The 21,154-nt window shown below is 34.3% G+C and overlaps 1 protein-coding gene across 3 annotated transcripts in view; it reads right to left on the reverse strand.

The window, feature by feature from the left end:
* LOC143239795 (protein ABHD14A-like) overlaps positions 1 to 19,196 on the reverse strand; it is a 93,367-nt gene extending 74,171 nt beyond the window's left edge. The window contains exons 1-5 of one of the 3 annotated variants that reach the window (XM_076481309.1): positions 18,935 to 19,194; positions 18,281 to 18,511; positions 9,678 to 9,839; positions 8,126 to 8,343; positions 6,053 to 6,557 (exon numbers count right to left, since the gene is read on the reverse strand). In XM_076481309.1, coding sequence (XP_076337424.1) covers positions 6,526 to 6,557; positions 8,126 to 8,343; positions 9,678 to 9,839; positions 18,281 to 18,309 — 441 coding nt within the window. In that variant the 5' untranslated portion in view covers positions 18,310 to 18,511; positions 18,935 to 19,194 and the 3' untranslated portion in view covers positions 6,053 to 6,525. The other 2 variants (XM_076481308.1, XR_013021367.1) reach the window with 2 other exon arrangements.
* Between the last annotated feature and the right edge of the window lie 1,958 nt (positions 19,197 to 21,154).

Raw genomic sequence — 21,154 nt, forward strand, 5'->3', positions numbered from 1 at the left:
TACTTTCAGAGAGCGCTTTTGGTATAATTCTGGTAAGTACCAGGTTCTTCCGGAGTTTGGGTCAACAAAATAAATACTGAAATTAATTGTTCTTTCTGACTTAACTACGACTGAACTCAAACTATCTCTGTAAGTTGTCTATTACGGCTACTGGACAAGATGTTGGGTTATTCATTTTTGGTGACTTTTAACTCGTAAGTGGAGTAAAGACAAAACGTTTGGTCACGCTACAGTTCAGCTGGCTCTTGTCGGTCATTTCGTTTGTAAGTGTACATAATACGTTCCAATGTTTGAAAGACGAGATATATAACTTGTAGCACTGTTTAACTTGGATTTAACGTGGTTAAAAAGTGAAATATTCACAAAAACATCAAAATTTGATTTTTTTAATTGTATGTACATTACACAATTTTAAGAATAAATAATTCTTTGCATTTTAAAATATTCAAATTTCTACATAAAAGTATAAGAGTAATTTTAAAACAATAATATTCTTTTTATCTGATTTCTTCAGGGAATTTAATCTTTCCTTGTTACTTGACGTGTCCATAATTTTAAAACAATAATATTCTTTTTATCTGATTTCTTCAGGGAATTTAATCTTTTCTTGTTACTTGACGTGTCCATAATTTTAAAACAATAATATTCTTTTTATCTGATTTCTATAGAGAATTTAATCATTCCTTGTCACTTGATGTGTCTATAATTGTAACATTGGTTTCAATATAGCTACAACATACATTTGACAAATTGTCACATATCTAAAGTAAAAAAAAACAACAAGAAGTTTGAAAGTCGACGAGAATGTAGGATCCACCTTCATGATTATAACTTCATTTGATGGAAGTTTCTGGTTACTAAGAAGATGAACAAATATGTAATTATAAAACACTGTACGACACTACCAAAACTGTTTTGTTTTTCACAGATTTCGTCTAAACGATAACACCGTTGTTTCGTTTTACCAGAACCTTTATTATAATTCATAAACGTCACAAAATGGGAAGTATTAAATATATTTATATACTATCTATATATAATATACGTAATAATAATGAAATATGAAAACAGAAATAGCCAAAAATGTGTTCGTTGTCAAGTCACGGGGTAGCTTTGGTTTGTTTCGAATTTCGCGCAAAGCAACAACAGGGCTATCTGCGCTAGCCATCCCTAATTTAGCAGTGTAAGAGTGGAGAAAAGGCAGCTAGTCATCACCACCCACCGCCAACTCTTCGACTACTCTTTTACCAACGAATACTGGGATTGACCGTCACATTATAACGTCCACACGACTGAAAGGGCGAGCATGTTAGGTGTGATGGGGATTCGAACCCACGATCTTCAGATAACGAGTCGAGTGCATTAACCACCTGGCCATGCTGTGCTCACTCTGGAGTTAAAAATTAAAATAAAATTTAGAGATTTATAGAAATATCTGAGACAAAACAGAAACAACGATAACACACAGCACAATATTTGTTAGAAATACAGGGTGTTCGGAAAGTCACTGTGCACTTATATATTTATTAACAGACATGTTTCAGTATAAAATACAGGAGGTAAATATGAATGAGAATTACAAAAAATGTTGAATGTGACACCCGTTGGCATCAATACAGGCTTGGATTCTTCATATTTTGTTTCTAAACACTGCTATCAGTTGCTGGCTTGAAATAGACTGAATGAATGCTGTTATCGCTGCTTTCAAAACTGCACAGTGACTTTCCGAACACCCTGTATAATCTCACAGAAAAAGCAGATTACAATTGTAGTGTGTTATAAAATAGAAGGAAAGATAACGAACTAGTAGACAGTAGAGATCAAACTTTAACAGAAACTGAAGGGCTGTCTTTAACAGGATAATTACAATGTGGTTGGCACAGAGAAACAGCAAGCTTTTCGTGGAATTGTTGACAGTTTAATACACACTGAAATACAAGGATGAAGGTAATATTGACAACAGTAAGATACACATTTAGTACGAAGTAATCCAAATGGGTGTATAGCCACTACAAAACTACCACTGACAACAGGTGACAGGATGAAAAGTTTTAAGTGAACATTGAAACACACACAACGAGATGACCAAAGTTAGAAACGTGTACTTTTATCAGGTGCATGCTATATCGAATTATCTAGTAAGGATGAAAGACATTTTGTTTGCTGGGATAGAGAAAAATGGATCAATGGCATATTCACAACAATGGTTTGGATTTCACATTTAACATGTGTTACGCTGATAGGCTTATATAGAAACTGAGAAAGTTAAATAAAAGGCTTAAATGAACTGTGGAGAGTAATACGGGACATTTGTAACGATAATCCACAATTACATATTGACAAACGGTAGAACAGCATGAGAATACGGTGTAATGTTCCATGTGATGAGAAGGTCTCACATCAAAATGATAATCACGCCCCTCGTCATGTTGACAAAACGTTAGAATCCCTTCACTATAAATCTCTTTTAGTAGGATGGTCAAATTCCTGAACTCTTTATGGTTGTTATTCTGTTAAAGATCTCAATGCCGTAAGATAAACCAGATAGTAAAACTTGTGTCTATAAAGATAGTAACGAAGATGGTACACTACATGGAAATTTATCAAAACGCTTTATCAAAAGTGTAGCATCTTTTACGCAGTTATTTCATGACTTCCTTATAAAGAAAAAAAGATTTGCCTTTCTCTCCTATTACACTATTTTTTCTAGTGATGGTGAGCTTTTGGTAAGATAACACTGGTATTGTGGCAAAACTTTCTTTTGGAATACTTAAATGTCTTTTTTCTCTCAATCTTATCTTAATCATTGGGATAAAATATTATGGTATGGTAATCTATACTCTAACATATTCCATTGATAATTAGAGAGTTAAACAGCAGTATCAAATCGTATGGTATTGTAATTTATACTCTAACATACCCATTGATAATTAGAGAGTTAAACAGTAGGATCAAATCATATGGTTTGGTAATCTATACTCTAACACACTCCATTAATAATTAGAGAATTGGTGCAACAATTTATGCAACAAATTTTAAAGTAGCAAATTCTCACAGCTGAGTACCTGTTCCATATGTTGTCTTCTTTGTTCTTCTCTTTGCTTTCTACAACCTCTGCATATTCAAGATTGAAAATTAAGCGATAATATATAAAGTATCTGAAGAAAGGAACCATGGTGTCGTCAGAAGTAAGTTCCTGGATTTATAAAGCCATATTCTGGGGTTTAATAGCGTATGGTGGACAAAGTACAGATTGAAGAATAAATACATTATTCAAAATCGAGCTCTGTCCCCAGATATCCATTTCATACAGTTCCATTGCTGGCTCTTCAGTCACTGAGCGGAAAATTTGAAGGTTAAAATAGCCCAATTTGTAACTTTGCGCTTGACAACAAACACGGCCTTTAGTGTATGTGTTAGTTTCTATCGACAGTTTAGGTAACATATAAGAGGTTCATGTTTATTTGATGGTTTGAACTGCATATCTAGCATTTCTGTGGAAATATAAAATGGTATAAATCAGTTTCAAGTTTATCTGAGCTTTTATAGTCGTAATATCAAAAAGTATTGATTTCTCTGTTGAGAGTCATAAAATGTTTGGAATAAAACATCAGGTTTTTATATACCTTTATAGATGCGTTTGAATCTTATTTGGCCAAATCTACTGAAAAAAATGTAAGTTATTTTATGCATGGACGACAAAACCATTATTAAAAACGTAAATGTCATTCTGATCTGGAATTGATTAGTTACTGAGTGCTTTATGTGTTTTGGTAATATTATTTGTTAAAATCCTCCCATACATATTTTAGTTTAGGCTTATTATATTTATTTCTAGAAGATTTTCCACTGCATGTGCTGATATACATTTACTGCAATGTCTACGCCTTCAAAACCTCAACTATACGATAAGAGTGAAATGACGAAAAACAAAACAAAGAGCTCACCTTGCTGGTGAATTTGGATTTTATCTTGCGGAAAAGATTTCCTGATGACGAAAACGAGAGCGAAGAACATGAAGACGGTGCCGGTAACGTGTTTGCTCTTTCGGCCTCTTCGATTATTTTTTTTCTCATTAGGGCTCTTTGGACTATCTTCTGTTTCTTGTAAAACTCTGTATAGTTGTTGACAATGATTGGTACAGGCATCCCAACAACCACTACACCAGCAATACAGCAGACACTCCCAATCACTTTGCCAGGTAAAGTAACGGGAACCATGTCTCCAAAACCAACAGTCGTCATGGTAACACAAGCCCACCAAAAGGCAGAGGGAATGCTGGTGTAAAGTGTTTCAGGTTCGTCTTTCTCTGCAAAATAAGCGAGACTAGAAAAACACACGATGAAAATTACAAGGGATAAGATGAGCAACCCGAACTCTTGGATACTTTTCTTCATTGTATATCCCAAACTTTGCAAGCCTCTCGAATGTCGAGCCAGTTTTAAAATTCTCATAACCCTTGCCACACGGAAGATTAGGATAATTTCGTGAATGCTTTCAAAATCTTTAGGGACAATACTTGTAGCTACAAGAATTGAAGACACGATGAAAGGGGTAATAACTAGGAGGTCAATGGTGTTTAGTATACTTTTAAAACTTCCCTTTGTTTGGTGCAGAAAATAATCTTAAGATATGTTCTACACTAAACCAAACAACACATGTGATTTCAATCATACCCAGTTTTCTGTTTTCTTTGTGTAGCGGAATTTCTTCATTGACATCTTCATCATATTGTTCCTTTAAAGAAGGTATCGTACCTAAAATCTATGTGATGGATGATAGCAGGATGAAGAACACAGAGAAGCTAGCAATGATCTAAAGAAAAAGTAAAATTCTAATCACTAATCGATACTTATTGTCACTTTATGTAAGTATATTTGTTTAAAACATTCACGAATTACGCAGCCCTGCGATGATTTTATTGTCTTGAAATATTCACGTTTTACAGAAATTCTTGTACGCTGAATCCAACAATGATACCAATTTTCGTCGTCGCGTACAGATTTTTCATAATACGCCATATGTATGTTTAGACAAGTGAATTACTTTCATTAAAATCGGGTCACACTTTGTAACGCTTAAAATATTGGTAAAACGAATTAAAGTTTTAAGTGGTGTGTTGCAGTGACCCAGTTATCATTCTACTATCAGGACCCTTTTAAGCTATATGTGACTAATAATTAACTCTAAATAAGTTGCTTACTACGCTATTTGAGCTGTACAGGTAATAATTATGTAAAGAGTGAATAAAATTAAAATATTAGATATTTTTTTCTAATGACACTGATATAAGTGTGAGTGTCACCTCTAGAACAGTACGATACGAACATAGCTAGCATGATATGGCCTCAGTCGATGTTTTGTTGTCCCAAACCCACTGCTTAGATGAAATAACCAAACGAAAACGCTAGACGGCTTGAGAAGATTGTCCTTACAAATGCACCCAAATTCAAAACATTTGACAACAGTTCGTGACAGCTTCTTTAGTCGTAAATAGGGAAGTGGTATCAATATATAACATGTTCAGTGATGTAAGTACTACACATCTCAGCCAATGATGTTAGATAGTATCCTGTCAGATAACAAGTACAACATAATCTTGTTCATCGTGTCAGCTTTCAAAGACAAGACCTGTTGAACAGTTTCATAATCCAGACAAACTGAGATCCCAGACATGCAGAAAATGTGAGGGAATAAGAAATGGGAGGAAAATCACTCTCAATCATGTCTCGACCAGCTAGATGTCCAGATACAAACATTTTAAGAGACTGTATAGACTAATATGGAACTGGAAAGTTCAAGCAGCAACCTGAGAATTTAGCTGATTTATGTGGTATAACAGTTTGAAGTAACAATTAACAAATATACATTAATGGACTTATGTTATTGTAAAAACATAATGTACTAATAGGTTTAAAACAAATATAAAATTAGTACATTATAGAACGTATCTACTTCTTGTTTGTGTTCATTGTAAGAGTGACAAGCTGGACATTTAAATGCAACTATTCATTCTTTTTTACTCATCACTGTAAATCACCTGCACATTATTTCCATGTTGTATGTCCCATAAGTAGTATAACAGGGCAGTTTCTGCATATTTATAAAATTTATTATTATCACTTCATGGATAGGTTTTTAGCACATTTTTTCTCTACATCATTAATATGTAATCTGCAAGTCAAGTGCAAAAAAGAAAAAAAAAAACGTTCTTTACATAAAACTACTTTAAAACATGAATTGCAATATATTTCTTAATATCCTCTTTTTTTTCTTTGTTACAATCCACAGCCAAGAATTGAGAAATCGTGAGATATATTTCAAATACGTATAATGTTTTTTTGGCTTCTGATGGCTTTTTTTCATTGAGTCTCAGCTGCCAGCTGGTTAGCATAAGGAAGGAAATTGTAAAGAAGTTTATGCCAAAGCCTAGGGCTAGTTAGATAAGCCGGATGGTTTCCTCTGGGGATCTCAACTCCTTGACTTCTGGGTAACAAGCATAACAGAGCGGAATTTTTCCCACGATCATACTCTCCAAACACCACCAACGTAGGAGTCTAAAATATGATAAAAACTGTTGGTAATTTTCTAGCAGACTAACTATAAACACTAGACGTGTGTGTAGAGAGAGGGGGAGATAATCTTGATTTCCAGAGGACTAACAATAAACACTAGACGTGTGTGTAGAGAGAGGGGGAGATAATCTTGATTTCCAGAAGACTAACAATAAACACTAGACGTGTGTGTAGAGAGAGGGGGAGATAATCTTGATTTTCGTATCTTCTTTCACATATTTATTAGATGCCACATTCTACTTTCAAATAGACATGGTTTACATAAAGAAGAAATAATAACCTTTTTATGACAGATCTAAAAGTTTATTGTTTTTATTTAGTACTCGCTATAAAATATATTAAATAATAAGATACCCTCCTCTCATGGCTTAGCTGGAAGTCTCAGAACTTAAAAAGATAAAATTCAGGTTTTGATACCAGCAATGAATAGCTCATTGTGCAGCTTTGTACACAATAATTTACAAAAAATATTAAAATACACAGGAGAATAGCTTTACTTTATCACAACTGACAAAAACTGAAATATTCAGCCTTTTCAAATATGTTTTAAGTAATAAAATAAATTCAATAAATAAATAAATTATTTGTCTTTCTTAATAATTTTACTGATAAAATTTCCAATGAACTTTACCAACACAATTTAAATTCTCTGTAAAATACCACGTGACCCATACTGTGTATTTAGTAAAAATATATTATATGACTGAATATCAAACGTATAAACCTCATTTTGAAGGATTGAATGTATTGTTGAAACTGGTGCTCTTTGTTTCTTAATATAACTTAATCTTTAACCCAACAGATAAAAGTCAAACATGAAATTTGATCAATTCCAACGTAGAATAAGAAATAACGTTTTCATTTTAAAATGTTAAGAAAGTTGAATGTGCACCTCGCAGAAAACTAATTAGAAATTTACCCAAAATTTCTCGACTTATTTAAAATATCGAAAATCTAATCTTGATTTATGTATCTCTTGTGATTGTTTATGTGTTTTTAAATAGTCGTGAAATACCTGAAATACAGTTTACTAGTGTATAACTGGTACAACATTTCCTTTACAATCGTCACATAACCATAACTTGAACTTGACTACTTTAGCAAAATAAAATGACTTGTAGGGGTATTCATTTAGGTTTATAATTATTTTAGGAGAATAAATAGTAAAGTTTACTTCGTGTACTTAACTCAACTGAACAAACGTCTCGATTAATGATGAAATGCATATAAACAAGTAAACATATTCAGTTATATCTTAATCGCGAGTGTAAGTTCAGTAATTGTGGGTTAATTTAGGTAACTGTATTTTATTGAAAATTTCAAAATCAAAAGTACGTTGATAAAATGTTTTTTAAATGAAGTGAAATGTGCTTATCAGGTATCTTACGTTTGAAAAGGTTTCTGCCCCACACACTTTATCAGTTATATGTTTCGTTTGATGTTGACATTTAAATTGCTTCCCTTAAGACAACTTAAGTCATGAGGCGCAAGTGAAAAGTAATCCTTTAGGCTTTCACATACACTGTCAAGGGACATTTCTTTTGACTGACCATTACCACAACGTTGTCTTTCAAGAATGCTTGTAGCCCCGGGTGCAACTGCAACATATCCACCCATGTCCGTTGAATGTTTTACTAGGTACGGAAGAGCAAAATCTCCACTCATACTAGGACTGACCGCCACATGACGTATCAAGTTCAAGGCTTTAACTACGTCGTTAATGAACTCGCCTCGGTTGAGATGCGTGCCCTCTCGCTGTTGCCGAAACCTGTTACAAAAATATTCAAACATAAATGTACAGTAAACAATATATATACAAACAAAGATCGCGCCGCGTAGACTGCAGGTTAAAGGTCACCAGGATTAAACGTTTGCATAACACATTTATGTCGAAAATAAGAAATACAATTGTAGATTTACACAATTGATAGATAATTAAACATGATCGTTTAAAAACGTTCAATTCCCAAGAATAAAACATGCTAATTAATTACATACTTAACATGATAGCCTATTTCACTACACAAGAGATACACAACTGTGTTTGAAACTCTATTCACAACTGGTGAGGGTCCAAAATGGCCAGGTGGTTGAGATGTTGACTCGCATCTGAGGGTCGCGAGTTTAAATCCCCGTCACACCTAACATGCTCGCCCATTCAGCCGTAAATCCAATATTTATTGGTAAAGGAGTAAACCAAGAGTTGGTGGTGGGTATGTTAACTATCTACATTTCTAGTCTTACACTGCTAAATTAGGGACGGCTAACGGAGATAGCCCTCGTACAGCTTTGTGTGAAAGTTAAAAAAAACAAAGAATTTAATTTATGATAAAGGTCTTGACTACCTATCTCTTCATTCAGTGATGAACTGACACCTACATCCAAATATTGTAATGTTAAATTAGCAATGAACTGGAGTCTATATCAAAATATTGTAATGTTAAGTTAGCAATGAACTGGAGTCTATATCAAAATATTGTAATGTTAAGTTAGCAATGAACTGGAGTCTATATCAAAATATTGTAATGTTAAGTTAGCAATGAACTGGAGTCTATATCAAAATATTGTAATGTTAAGTTAACAATGAACTGGAGTCTATATCAAAATATTGTAATGTTAAGTTAGCAATGAACTGGAGTCTATATCAAAATATTGTAATGTTAAATTAACAATGAACTGGAGTCAATATTAAAATATTGTAATGTTAAGTTAGTATTGTTTGTTTTGAAGTTAAGCACAAAGCAACACAATGGACTATCTGTGCTCTGTTCTGCCACGAGTATCGAAACCCGGATTCTATCTTTATAAGTCTGCAGATGTACCGCTGTGTCATTGGGGAGGGGGGAACAACGTGAGTAATGAACTGACGCCTACCTCTAAATGTTGTAATGTTAAGTTAGTAATGAACTGACGCCTACCTCTAAATGTTGTAATGTTAAGTTAGTAATGAAATGACGCCTACCTCTAAATGTTGTAATGCGAGGTTAGTAATGAACTGAAGTTTACCTCTAAATGTTGTAATGTTAAGTTAGTAATGAACTGACACCTACCTCTAAATGTTGTAATGTTAAGTTAGTAATGAACAGAACGCCCACCACATACATCCATTGCCACAGTCTGGTAGCCCATTGCAGCCTGCACTTGTATTGTGCCCAGGTCCAGCCAGGTTTTGGAAGAAAACGCTGCTCCGTGCAGTAGAAGGATGGATATGTGGAAATTGGAAGTGTCCTTAAGTAAAGCTTCACGGTAGAAAACTTTGACATTCTGGTTACAGTTATGAAAAAAACATGATTACAAAAAATAAAACAATAACGGAATATTAACCACAAACACGTTTCGTTTTTTCTTTTTCAGAAAATCGAACCAAAACGTCAAATTAATATGATTAAGAACTACTGTTTCCTTTTAAATATAAATATTATATATAAATTACACACTATGTATATATTCTATACGGTGGTTTATAATTTCTAACAATATTTTAGTGGTTCTAACAAATGTGAAACTTGAGGTAAAATGTTACTTCTAAAAACATTTTCAGGTTCAACTTGAACCCGAAATAAAAATAACTGTGTGAATAATATATTAATTTATACACATTGACAAGTAGTTTCTATGTAACAACAGGTCTATAGAAATTGACAAGTAAAGTTGTAACTTCCAAGTAACAAAAGAAATTAATATCTCACGAAATGTGAGATACCTTTCCACCCAGTAATGAATGATGAGTCAACATAATATATTCATACACAAAATACAATACTCACTTAGACGTTCAGGTTTAATTCAATTTTCAATTCACACCATAAAGATAAATGAATGTTATATTTCAAATTATTTTATTAAAGAGTTTATTTGTTTGAAGTGAAAACCAAAGGTTTGTGACGTTGTGAGTCCGCAGAGGTACCGCTGTGTCATAAAAAAGTACAAAATGTAAAGATCTATAATTTATTTTGACTTGCCAATGAGCGTATGTTACCGAGCACAAGCTATAACATCATATAGTATCAGGATCTACATCCATGTACCAGAAATATTTCATTTGGGGCAACAACACCTACATCCATCAAGCAGAAACATTCCATCAGGAACAACAGGCTATACAACCACTTAATTCAAATATTTCATATGGAACAACATAATCTACATCCACTTACTGCTTGGTGGATTTGGAATATGAACATAATATAATTCTTCCTAATAATTCAGACATGTTGTAAAGTTATAAATAAATATAGAAGTTGATGGTTATTCAGGTTTAAGATAAAACCATTATAATATATTGTGTGTGTTTTGGTACTCTTGTTTTTAAAACAAGTCCGAATGGTTACCTCTCGATGTGGATTCCTTTACATGACGAGGGGACCTTGTAGGACCTTGAAGGGAAGAAGAGGATTCTATTGGTTGAGAGGCGTCGGAGGCACTAAAACACACCACTTTGGCCAGAAAGTCCTGTAGCTGGGTGAACTTGAGACGCTTTTCCCTAAAGTCAGTCATGTGATCCTGTTGGGCAGAGGTAAACTGAGTACTGGTGTTAAACGTTCTCAACGGGTATTATGGGCAGTATGTCTGATGCTAGTGTTTGGGTTTTACACTCACAAAACTATGGCATAGCACACTCCTCATGAAATCAAAGTCCATTGGGAATATGCCTTTCAAGGTTACTCCCATGCTAATCTGAATTCCTCAAGAAGAGTGATCATGAAGAAAGATTTACTGAACATCCCTGAATCGGAGATCCTCGCTCGTTTCTCCAGCCAAGGTATTTCAGCTGTTCGGCCTGTCTCCATTTGTAAAAATGGAACAATTTGGATTACAAACGTTCTGATGTTGCCGTTTAAATTGCTATGTCTGCCTGCCACTATCAAAGCAAATTATCTGTCACATGTTTCCAATGCTAGAGGTTCAGAGATTCTAAGAAATCTTGTTATAATTCTTTGACACGTGCTCGTTCTGGAGGCTAAGGCCACAACAGCTGTGAGTGTCAATCGGATCCACATTGCTCTAACTGTAATGGTTCCCACCCTCCATGTTTTCGTCCTTGTCCTGAATTAGCAAAGGAAAAAGAGGTGTATTTTTTGAAGACCATAAACAACATTTCTCATCCAGAAACACATGAACTGTTGTTTCCTCTTCTACCTCATATGTATGCTTCTGTACTCCACTCTACTGGTACAGCGGAGGTACAGAAAATCTGTGTGATTCTTTTATAGAGACTTTCTCTCATTATGTGAAGAGCCTTCTGCCCTCCAAGAATACACGTATTAATAAATCTACGTCTTCTTCTGTCTCTTTTGCAGCTTGGACCTCTTTCCATCGGTCCCCCCGAAGTGCAGGCCAGTTATTTGATGACGCACTCACTCATTGAATTCTAATTTCTCCAACATGGACCTGCCTCACTGTCCCGTAGCAGGGTCCTTGTGGGTTAATAGACCTCTTTCCACTTAACAAAAACTAGAAGACACTGCATACAGATCTTCTACATAATAAAGATGGCTACCTTCGTACAGTGGAACAGTCGAGGTTTCCATTTCATTTTATGTGACACTAAAGTCTCGATTGATTTCAATCATTCTGTGTGTCTCTTCTCACAGAAACCTTCCTTAGGCCTGTTGCTGCTGTAACCTTTCAGCGATTTTCCTTGTAAAGGAACGACAAATTGTGTGATGGATGAGTTCTGCTGGTGAACTAACTGAAGCATAGCTGTTAATGTTCTGGGAGTACCAACTGAAACATAGTTTTGTTTAAGTCCTAGAAGTACCAACTGAAACATAATTGTTAATGCCCTAGGTACATTATGGAAAAGAATATAAATACGACAGACTATTCAAGTAGGCTGCACTAAAATAATTGGAAAAAACACTGGTAAGTCAGCTTATTGGTGATTTTTGTTTGGGACGTGGGAAACACATAAAACGTAATTTCCAATGAGAATAACGTAACTTTAGAAAAATGTTTATGTATGTGACATTCTAGTAGTAAATAATTCCATAAGAGCAGAAAACATGGAATCAACATCTTTCACTTTTTCAGCATATTTCATATTATTGTCGACAACTGGAGACGTTTTTGAAACTCCTATAGCTTTGTTGTGACGAATGTGGGTTTTTAATTAAAACTACAAAATACACTTTTGATTTGAGGGATGTCACTGACTCTCCATCCGTTTTGTCAAGAGAAAGTACCAATCTTTAGTAACAAAATAAAGAAATGTATTGTAAAACTGTACAAGTTTGGAATCAGGACAATAGAATATCGCTTCAGAAACCACAAAGAGATACAAATATAGGGAAGATTTGTATTCAATGCAAATGATAATCAACAATGTTTGGCTTTATAAAAATATCGTTGATATACAATAAATCTTAAAATGAGGTATAGTTTTCTTCTAATGACGAATAACGTGTAGAAATCCAACTGAAGAGAATACTTGAGCAGAGGTTAGGACTATGAAGATGAGTTGTCTGGAAATGATAGAAGTCTATAGATGGCACTTCTCCTCCACAGTGGACTGTTCTTGTTATTAACAATGTAAAAACAAACCATTCTTAATAGGCCTGCTTTACTTCCAAATAAAAAAACAAAACGATTGCCACATCAAATCTCTGAAACCTGTTACAAGAACTTTCACAGTTTTTACAAGGTGCAGTATCAGAGGTACTTTTCAAAGAACCTCGTTCTTCGATGAACACAGCAGTGAGTCTGCAAGTCTACTGGCTAAAAGCCGGATTTTGATATCCGTGATGGACATTGTATAGATAGCCCTTTGTATATCTTTATGCTTAAGAACAATCAAAATAATTTGAAATCGTATGCAAAAATTAAAATTGCAGTGTAATATCATTGTGCTATGAGAAGAACGAATGGTAAAAACGCAATAACAGATCTCTTGAAATATCCAAATGAGGACAATTTAAGAAGATTGTATAGTTATATATAAAATATGAGTTATTAAATAATTTTCTCAAGCCTGAATAAACTTCAGGTAGTCTGTAAAAATAAAGCACAACTAATAAAGTCCCTGTGACTGTCACTACGTTCGTTTAATCTTCTGTAGCTTTATGAAATTTATTTGGCTCTATATAATTTTAATTAAACTGACTAAATGTAGAAATAGGAGAATGGTTACAGTTTGCAGGTGTTATGACTGAAATATTAATAAATTGCATCCTACCATATATAATATATCTTTAAATTTTATGACAAGGAACAAACGTTTTTCGACCCGGCATGGCCAAATGGTTAAGGCACTCGATTCGTTATTCGAGGGTCGCGGTTTCAAATACCCGTTACGCCAAACATGCTCGCCCTTTCAGCCGTGAAGACATTATATATTGCGGTCAATCCCACTATTCGTTGGTAAAAGAGTAGCCCAAGAATTGGCAGTGGTTGGTGATGACTAGCTGCCTTCCCTCTAGTCAAACACTGCAAAATTAGGGACAGCTAGCGCAGATAACGCTCGTGTAGCTTTGAGCGAAATCCAAAACAGACCAAACCTATCCAGAATTTTACATCAGAGAAATCGACAGAAAATTATAAATCAGATTCACTGAACATAATAATGAAAAATTCTCCCATGTTTTCATCATTGTAACTCAAACATCCACAGTACATCCACAAAAACAGTGTAATTTTAAACAAAGAACCAAATAACGATAAACAAAGAGTGAAGGAAGCTATCTGAATTGAACAAAACAACCCCGCCCAAAAACCAACACCCAGGGTACTAAGATACATAAACCATGTTGTGAAGCAATCTCCAGTCATGTGACCTTTTTATTCTTTAGTGTGTGTATTTTATTTATTTATGTTTTCTTAACATCATGAATGTATTCAGGTATATTTATAAATTTTTACTCTAATTGTTCTTGCAGTTAACAAAATTTTTTGTTGTCCGTAAACGTGAGTTAATCCTTCTAGTATAATTTCTTGGAATACAGCCTATTCAAACAGGAAATACAAAAGCTTCTGATAAATGCATAGGAAATAATTTAGTTAACATTACCCACCGCTAACAAGAAAAATAAAATTAATCGTCACATTAAAACGCTTCCACAGCTAAAAGATCGAACATGTTTGATGGTGAGATTCAAACCCACAATCAGTACTAGTTCGTGAGTCGAACGACAGGTGCCCCTAGGTAACAGAATACTGTGTTAGTGTTGAATAAACAATTTTATTGTTTTAAATTAAACTTTGGTTTACTTGCTTTTCCCTACCATCCGTGTTCGATTTATTCTTCACTTAGATAGTTCTGTATGCACGATTTTAAGGCTTATCTGTAGCTAAGTATCACATGAACATGATTCCGTGAGAAAGTCGAAAAAAAATTATGTACAACTGTTTGAAACTGTGACAGTTTTGTAAATGACTATCTGTTTGTATTTCCTACCTAGGAAGTTGCAATATTACCAATCATGTTGTTTAATATGATATAAAATAATAAACAGTACAAACTATCTTTACCTTCAGTCAAAATTATCAAACAGTCCTTAAGCCTTCTGACAATTCCATTATAAAAAATATCATTTTAAAGTCAGTTTTGAAACAGTGTTAAGTTAACATTAACATTACAGACTGCTTAGGTGTCTCCATACACATAGGTTCTACACATTACATCATATTGCTACATCTATATTATTATTACAACATTCAGTATAAAGAACTTTATAACAGGATGAAATTACTGGTTTTATATATATTGCACATAGCGAACTCAAATATTCTATTTGTAAAATACGCAAGACTTCAAATATTTTATATATGAAACAAATAGAGAATTCAATATACATTTGTGAAAATAGTCGCATTATGTCTTCTTTTTTTCTCAATATCACTCACTTTTGATTAGGGTATATGTATCTAACAGGCCCGCCATGACCAGGTGGGTAAGACACTCGATTCGTAAGGTGATGGTGGCGGGTTCGAATCCCCGTCACACCAAACATGCTCGCCCTTTCAGCCGTGGGGGCGTTATAATGTGACGATCAATCACACTATTCGTTGGTAAAAGAGTAGCCCAAGAGTTGGCGGTGGGTGGTGATGACTAGCTGCCTTCCCTTTATTTTTGCACTGCTAAATTAGGGATGGCTAGCGCAGATAGCCCTCGAATAGCTTTGCGCGAAATTTACAACAAACCAAACCAAAATCATATCTAACAAGTATTCAATTACAGTACTGAACAAGAGTGTTGTCCCCCCGCTGTTACAGTGGTAAGTCTACGGATTTACAATGCTAAAATCAGGGGTTCGATTCCCCTCGATGGACTCAACAGATAGTCCGATGTGGCTTTGCTATAAGAAAACACAAACACAAAAGTGTTAGGACAAGAAAATATTTTGTCATTCTTTCCATTTTGTGGGGCTAATTCTTCCATGTTACCACGTGAGAAAACTCAAATATTTTATACCTAAAACAACATGGTAATACTTTACTGTTGACAACCGATGAACCAGTATGAGAATACTTGTCATTCTTTAGAATTTCCGAAAACTTGTACCAAGGACATATCATCAGGGTTTTGCTTGAATGAACATACTGATTAAATTTAAGGTCTGAAATAACTGTCATGGTGCCCAATGCAGTGTGTTAACTATATAGAAAGAAGCTTGTAAGGAACTAACATATGATACCAGTGTATGTTTGAAATCAATTTAATAACACTTCACAAATAAACCTTCATACAGAGAGTGTTTAACACATTATATTAAGTTTTATTTTCATGGCCCAAAAAGCTTAAAGAATTGTCAGTAGAGCAGAGAGTTCTTACAAAACCTTTACGTGGTGCTGATTGGTCTGTCCAGCAAATTGCTTCAGAATTGAAATATTCTCCTAGAACTGTCAAGTACACCCGAGATCATGAGACTGAGACAGGTAAATTAGAAAATAGGAAAGGAAGAGGAACACCTAAACTCAGTTATACTGATGTTAAGTATCTTTGTTTATGCAGCTTTCAGGACAGAAGGAAGACTACACGAGATAAACAGCCATGAACCAAATGACAGAAAAGTGTCCTGATATACATTAAAGTGTTACTGAACTCAACACTTCCACTGAGTTTCTGTTGTACTATGTTTACCGAACTCAACACTTCCAGTGAGTTTCTGTTGTATTATGTTTACTGAACTCAACACTTCCACTGAGTTTCTGTTAAACTATGTTTACTGTACTCAACTATTCCACTGAGTTTCTGTTAAATTATGTTTACTGAACTCAACATTTCCACTGAGTTTCTGTTAAACTATGTTTACTGAACTCAACACTTCCACTGAGTTTCTGTTGTGCTATTTTTACCGAATTCAACACTTCCACTGAGTTTCTGTTGTGTTATGCTTACTGAACTCAACACTTCCATTGAGTTTCTGTTGTGTTATGCTTACTGAACTCAACACTTCCATTGAGTTTCTGTTAAACTATGTTTACTGAACTCAACACTTCCACTGAGTTTTTGTCAAACTGTTTACTGAACTCAACACTTCCACTGAGTTTCCGTTGTACTAAATATGAAGATTAATAACATTTTGATGTTTAACCTGTGATTTACCTTCCAATGTTCTTTGACAGAAACCTAAAACCTAATCCTTGATTTTGTCCTTACAATTTTGCAAAATACTGTATATCGGTAATACTACGGTTTAAATAATTTGTCTAAAGGAAATAAATCTGTAATGCTGAATAAATAACTTGATTTTCACTGACTGATAACAACTTGTTAAACTTTTACACAAGAACAAAAACTTGTTTCCGTTAGTAAAATCCTATATCTATACTTGTTAAGAAACCATTACAGCCAGTAAGTTGATAATTTTCAAACCTATTGGCATCATTGCGTATACAGGAATCAAGATGGTGCTATTCTAAACTGCTTAAATTGCAAAAAAATCTAAAATTTTATTACAATGTGGTTAAAAACTGGTTATGATTACAAGTTGTGGTGTCGGAATGCCTGTTTGGAACATAATTTGAGCTAAATCATGTAAAAGTACTTGGAACTTATCGCAGCTTCAGTTAAGTATATGATGTAGTTGGTTAACTTGTGTGTAACAAAAAAAAAGTACTATTTCAAGTAAAGATCAATAGCCATCTTGTCACTACTCTGACATCATTACTTTAACAGTAGATAACCTGGCATGTAAAGCTAATAGCTGAAACTATGTACGTATATTGGCAAATAATATGAACGTTCATATACGTTATAAACTGTCACAACTCCCTCATAAAATAAGTTTCATTTTTTACTTAAATTTGTCATCAATAGAGCAAATATGTAGGAATATCGAGGCCTTTTGTTGTCCATTTTTAAAGAAATTAATTTGAAGTAAGGATTATGTTTTGATACTGATCACTAACAACAACCCACATGAAGTAAAAATGTATCTCAAGATAGCTGGTATGGGTATTAAAACTTTAATTAAAATAAAATACTGAACAACGTTTCGACCTTCTTAAGTCATATTGTGGTTAACAGGTCAAAACGTTGTTCTGTACTTTATTTTAATTACATTTTAATACCTATAGCAGTGTCTTGAGAATACAATAACAAAATAGCTGTCAGCATACGCTGAAAACTAAGATTCTGCTCTATCTAAGTGTTTAGTAGAGGTTTTATAATAATATCAATTATCTTAAATGTAAGTGAATCCGCATGAGTTAGTAGCCTCACGCTAAGAGGATATAGAAAAACTAATACCATTAAAGTAACTTACATCGACTGTGATACTGATTTCTTTGACATCAACGTCCGCGACCTTTCGTTTAATTTCTTCTGGTATTTCTTAAGACTTCAGGTCGATGTGCCTCCAGAAGTCTGAAGTTGTGATATCTGTTGTTTGATCTGAGGTTTGTTGACCACTGGCACTTTCAGCTTGACATGGCTAACGTGTTAGAGAAGCACTTACAAGAAACAATAGCACAGAAAGCTGAGACATCATAATATTCTGTCAAACTGGTACTTAGAAGGAAATAATGGCTAGATACAGTTCAAAATGAAAAAACAACAACTTTGCCCTAAACCACAATAAAATATCCAGTAAAAAACCTAAATGTACAGCAGAATAAATTTTTGTTTAATATGTACGCCATGAAAATTTAAATCTATTTTCCTATTTTCTTTCGTTATTATTACATCAATAAAAGGACCACCAATTTTTTGAGGATATGTATATTCAACTACGTATTAACGAAATTTCACGTGCTTCAAATTTCAGAGTTGGAAATATTGCATATTTGTTATAAGTAACTCCAAGAACTGCTTTCTAAATATTGAGTTAATTTACCGAAAAAAAAAAGAGTAATTTATTCAAAATCAATAAATGACATACTTAAATAAACAAAAGAAAATACGAAACTGATAGACATACAAAAATCGCTCCTATATCGTCACTTTTCTACAAAGAAGATCTGGTGATAACGTCTCCTCTACTGTGAGTACATGATATGAAATAGAAGGATGAAACATTTGTCTTGAAACCTCGTTTATATAGCGCTACCAGTGCTGCAGCATCTACCTACACTCATGAAAAGTATGCCACCTTAGTCAATTGTGCTTACAAAATCAAGGATAAACAAAAGTGTAGAAACCTGTTTGACAAGATTTTAGCAGGTTCAAATCACATATGATCCATACCACCAGGTACACAGCTCACGGCAACAACAATTAAGCCAACGTTTGCGCTTGATGACTCAACAGTAGCTTGAGGGCTCAAAACACTAATAATCGAGTTTCGATCCAAATGGTTGTAGCTCATAATGAGTTTTTTTTTTCCATTTAACTTAAGTAAACGAAACGATGCGTAATTACCTAAATCAAAAGATATTTATTAATCGGAAACATTTAGACAAAATACTCACAGGTCCCCTCGAGACAGAACCTCTTCGAAGTAATAATAAACTTTCTTGGAAAACAAACTCCGACTGAGAAAACTAAACCCAAAATATTGTAGTAATTCTGTTTATTTCAAATTTTTCACGGATACACAAGGACTGTTTCTGCATAGACATCCTTGACATCTTAGAAGGATTGGTTATTTGTTTTTTGTTAAAAGCAAAGCTCTACAATGGGCTACCTTAATCCTGCACAACGAGGGTATTAAAATCATATTTTTAGCATTAAAAGCCCTCATACTTACTTCCACATAGAGGGAAGACAGGTGTTCAACAGCACCCACCTTCAACTCTTAGGCTACCTCCTTTTCTGAGTTCATAATGACATTTGATTGACATTCTTATAGTGAACTGTAAACTATCGAAACCATTGCCCAGACATGCTAACTATTGGGTCACGCCCGATTCTTAAATAACAGAAGAAAACGTATTTCCAACTGAAATATTTCTGTAAATTGAATTCTGTAACTTGTGTATATATAAGTAATTATTTTGAAGTCCAGACCTACTAATGTAGGTGATTTTACTAATTCGGAGTTATTATATAAATTCAAGACACACTAGTTAAACAAGATCTTAAGGAAATGGCTATTAGAGAGCTGAAGCATATGTCTAATACTTTCTCAAGAGCTCAAGAAAATAGCTATTGGACAGCTGAAGCATATGTCTAAAGCTCTTGGTATAGCTCAAGGAAATGGCTATTGGAACGCTGAAGCATATGTCTAATACTCTCGCAGACCCGGCATGGCCAGGTGGTTAAGGCACTCGACTCGTAATCCGAGAATCGCGGGTTCGAATCTCCGTCACACCAAACATACTCACCCTTTCAGCCGTTGGGGCGTTATAAGTGATGGTCAATCCCACTATTCGTTGGTAACAGAGTAGCTCAAGAGTTGGCGGTGGGCGGTGATGACTAGCTGTCTTACACTGCTAAATTAGGGACGACTGGCGCAGATAGCCCTCGTGTAGCTTTGCGCAAAATTCCAAAACAAACAAACAAACTAATACCCTCACAATAGTTTAAGGAAATGTTTATTGGAGAGCATATGTCTTATACCTTCACTCTCTCCTGATAATACGTTTCTCATTATCTTTATTGTTTTCAAGAAATATGTTGCTTTTTTTTTTCTAGAGGATTCGACGATAGGTACAAAATGCTGACAATGGGTTTTCTGAACATGAAAATAGCATTACGCATAGACTCACTTCGTATTCCTGTACTACACTACTGAAACTGGAACTGATGTTGATACGCAATTGGAAGAAGTGCGATAATACAGCGAGATATCGTAGCTACTAACTTCCTTCTGGAAAGAGGGTCAACATTTTGCCATTAATTGTATAGCCTTATCCTTTTTTTCAGCTGAAAATGTAACCTGATTTGCGATGCAGGCAAATTGGAACTTTTATATTTTCCATTCGCAACACAAATACTTTATGATAAATTCATCCGGTTCATGAGACTAAATTTTCACTAATTGACGCAGAAGCAGAGACTAAAATAATTTACAGACAACGTATATTTTACATTATACATCTGTCTTTCAAGAATTAGTAAACTATGCTTGTTGATTTTCATGGCAAAATTCATAATAATGTAAGTAATATGACTGAAAAATGGTTTACAAGAGTGGATAAGGGATGTTGAACAGTATCCGAATCTGTAGCTCTCTGATCGAACTTTCTTAACCTTGTTG

Source organism: Tachypleus tridentatus, chromosome 13, assembly GCF_004210375.1.
Source record: "Tachypleus tridentatus isolate NWPU-2018 chromosome 13, ASM421037v1, whole genome shotgun sequence".
NCBI classification, from domain to species: Eukaryota; Metazoa; Arthropoda; class Merostomata; order Xiphosura; family Limulidae; genus Tachypleus; species Tachypleus tridentatus.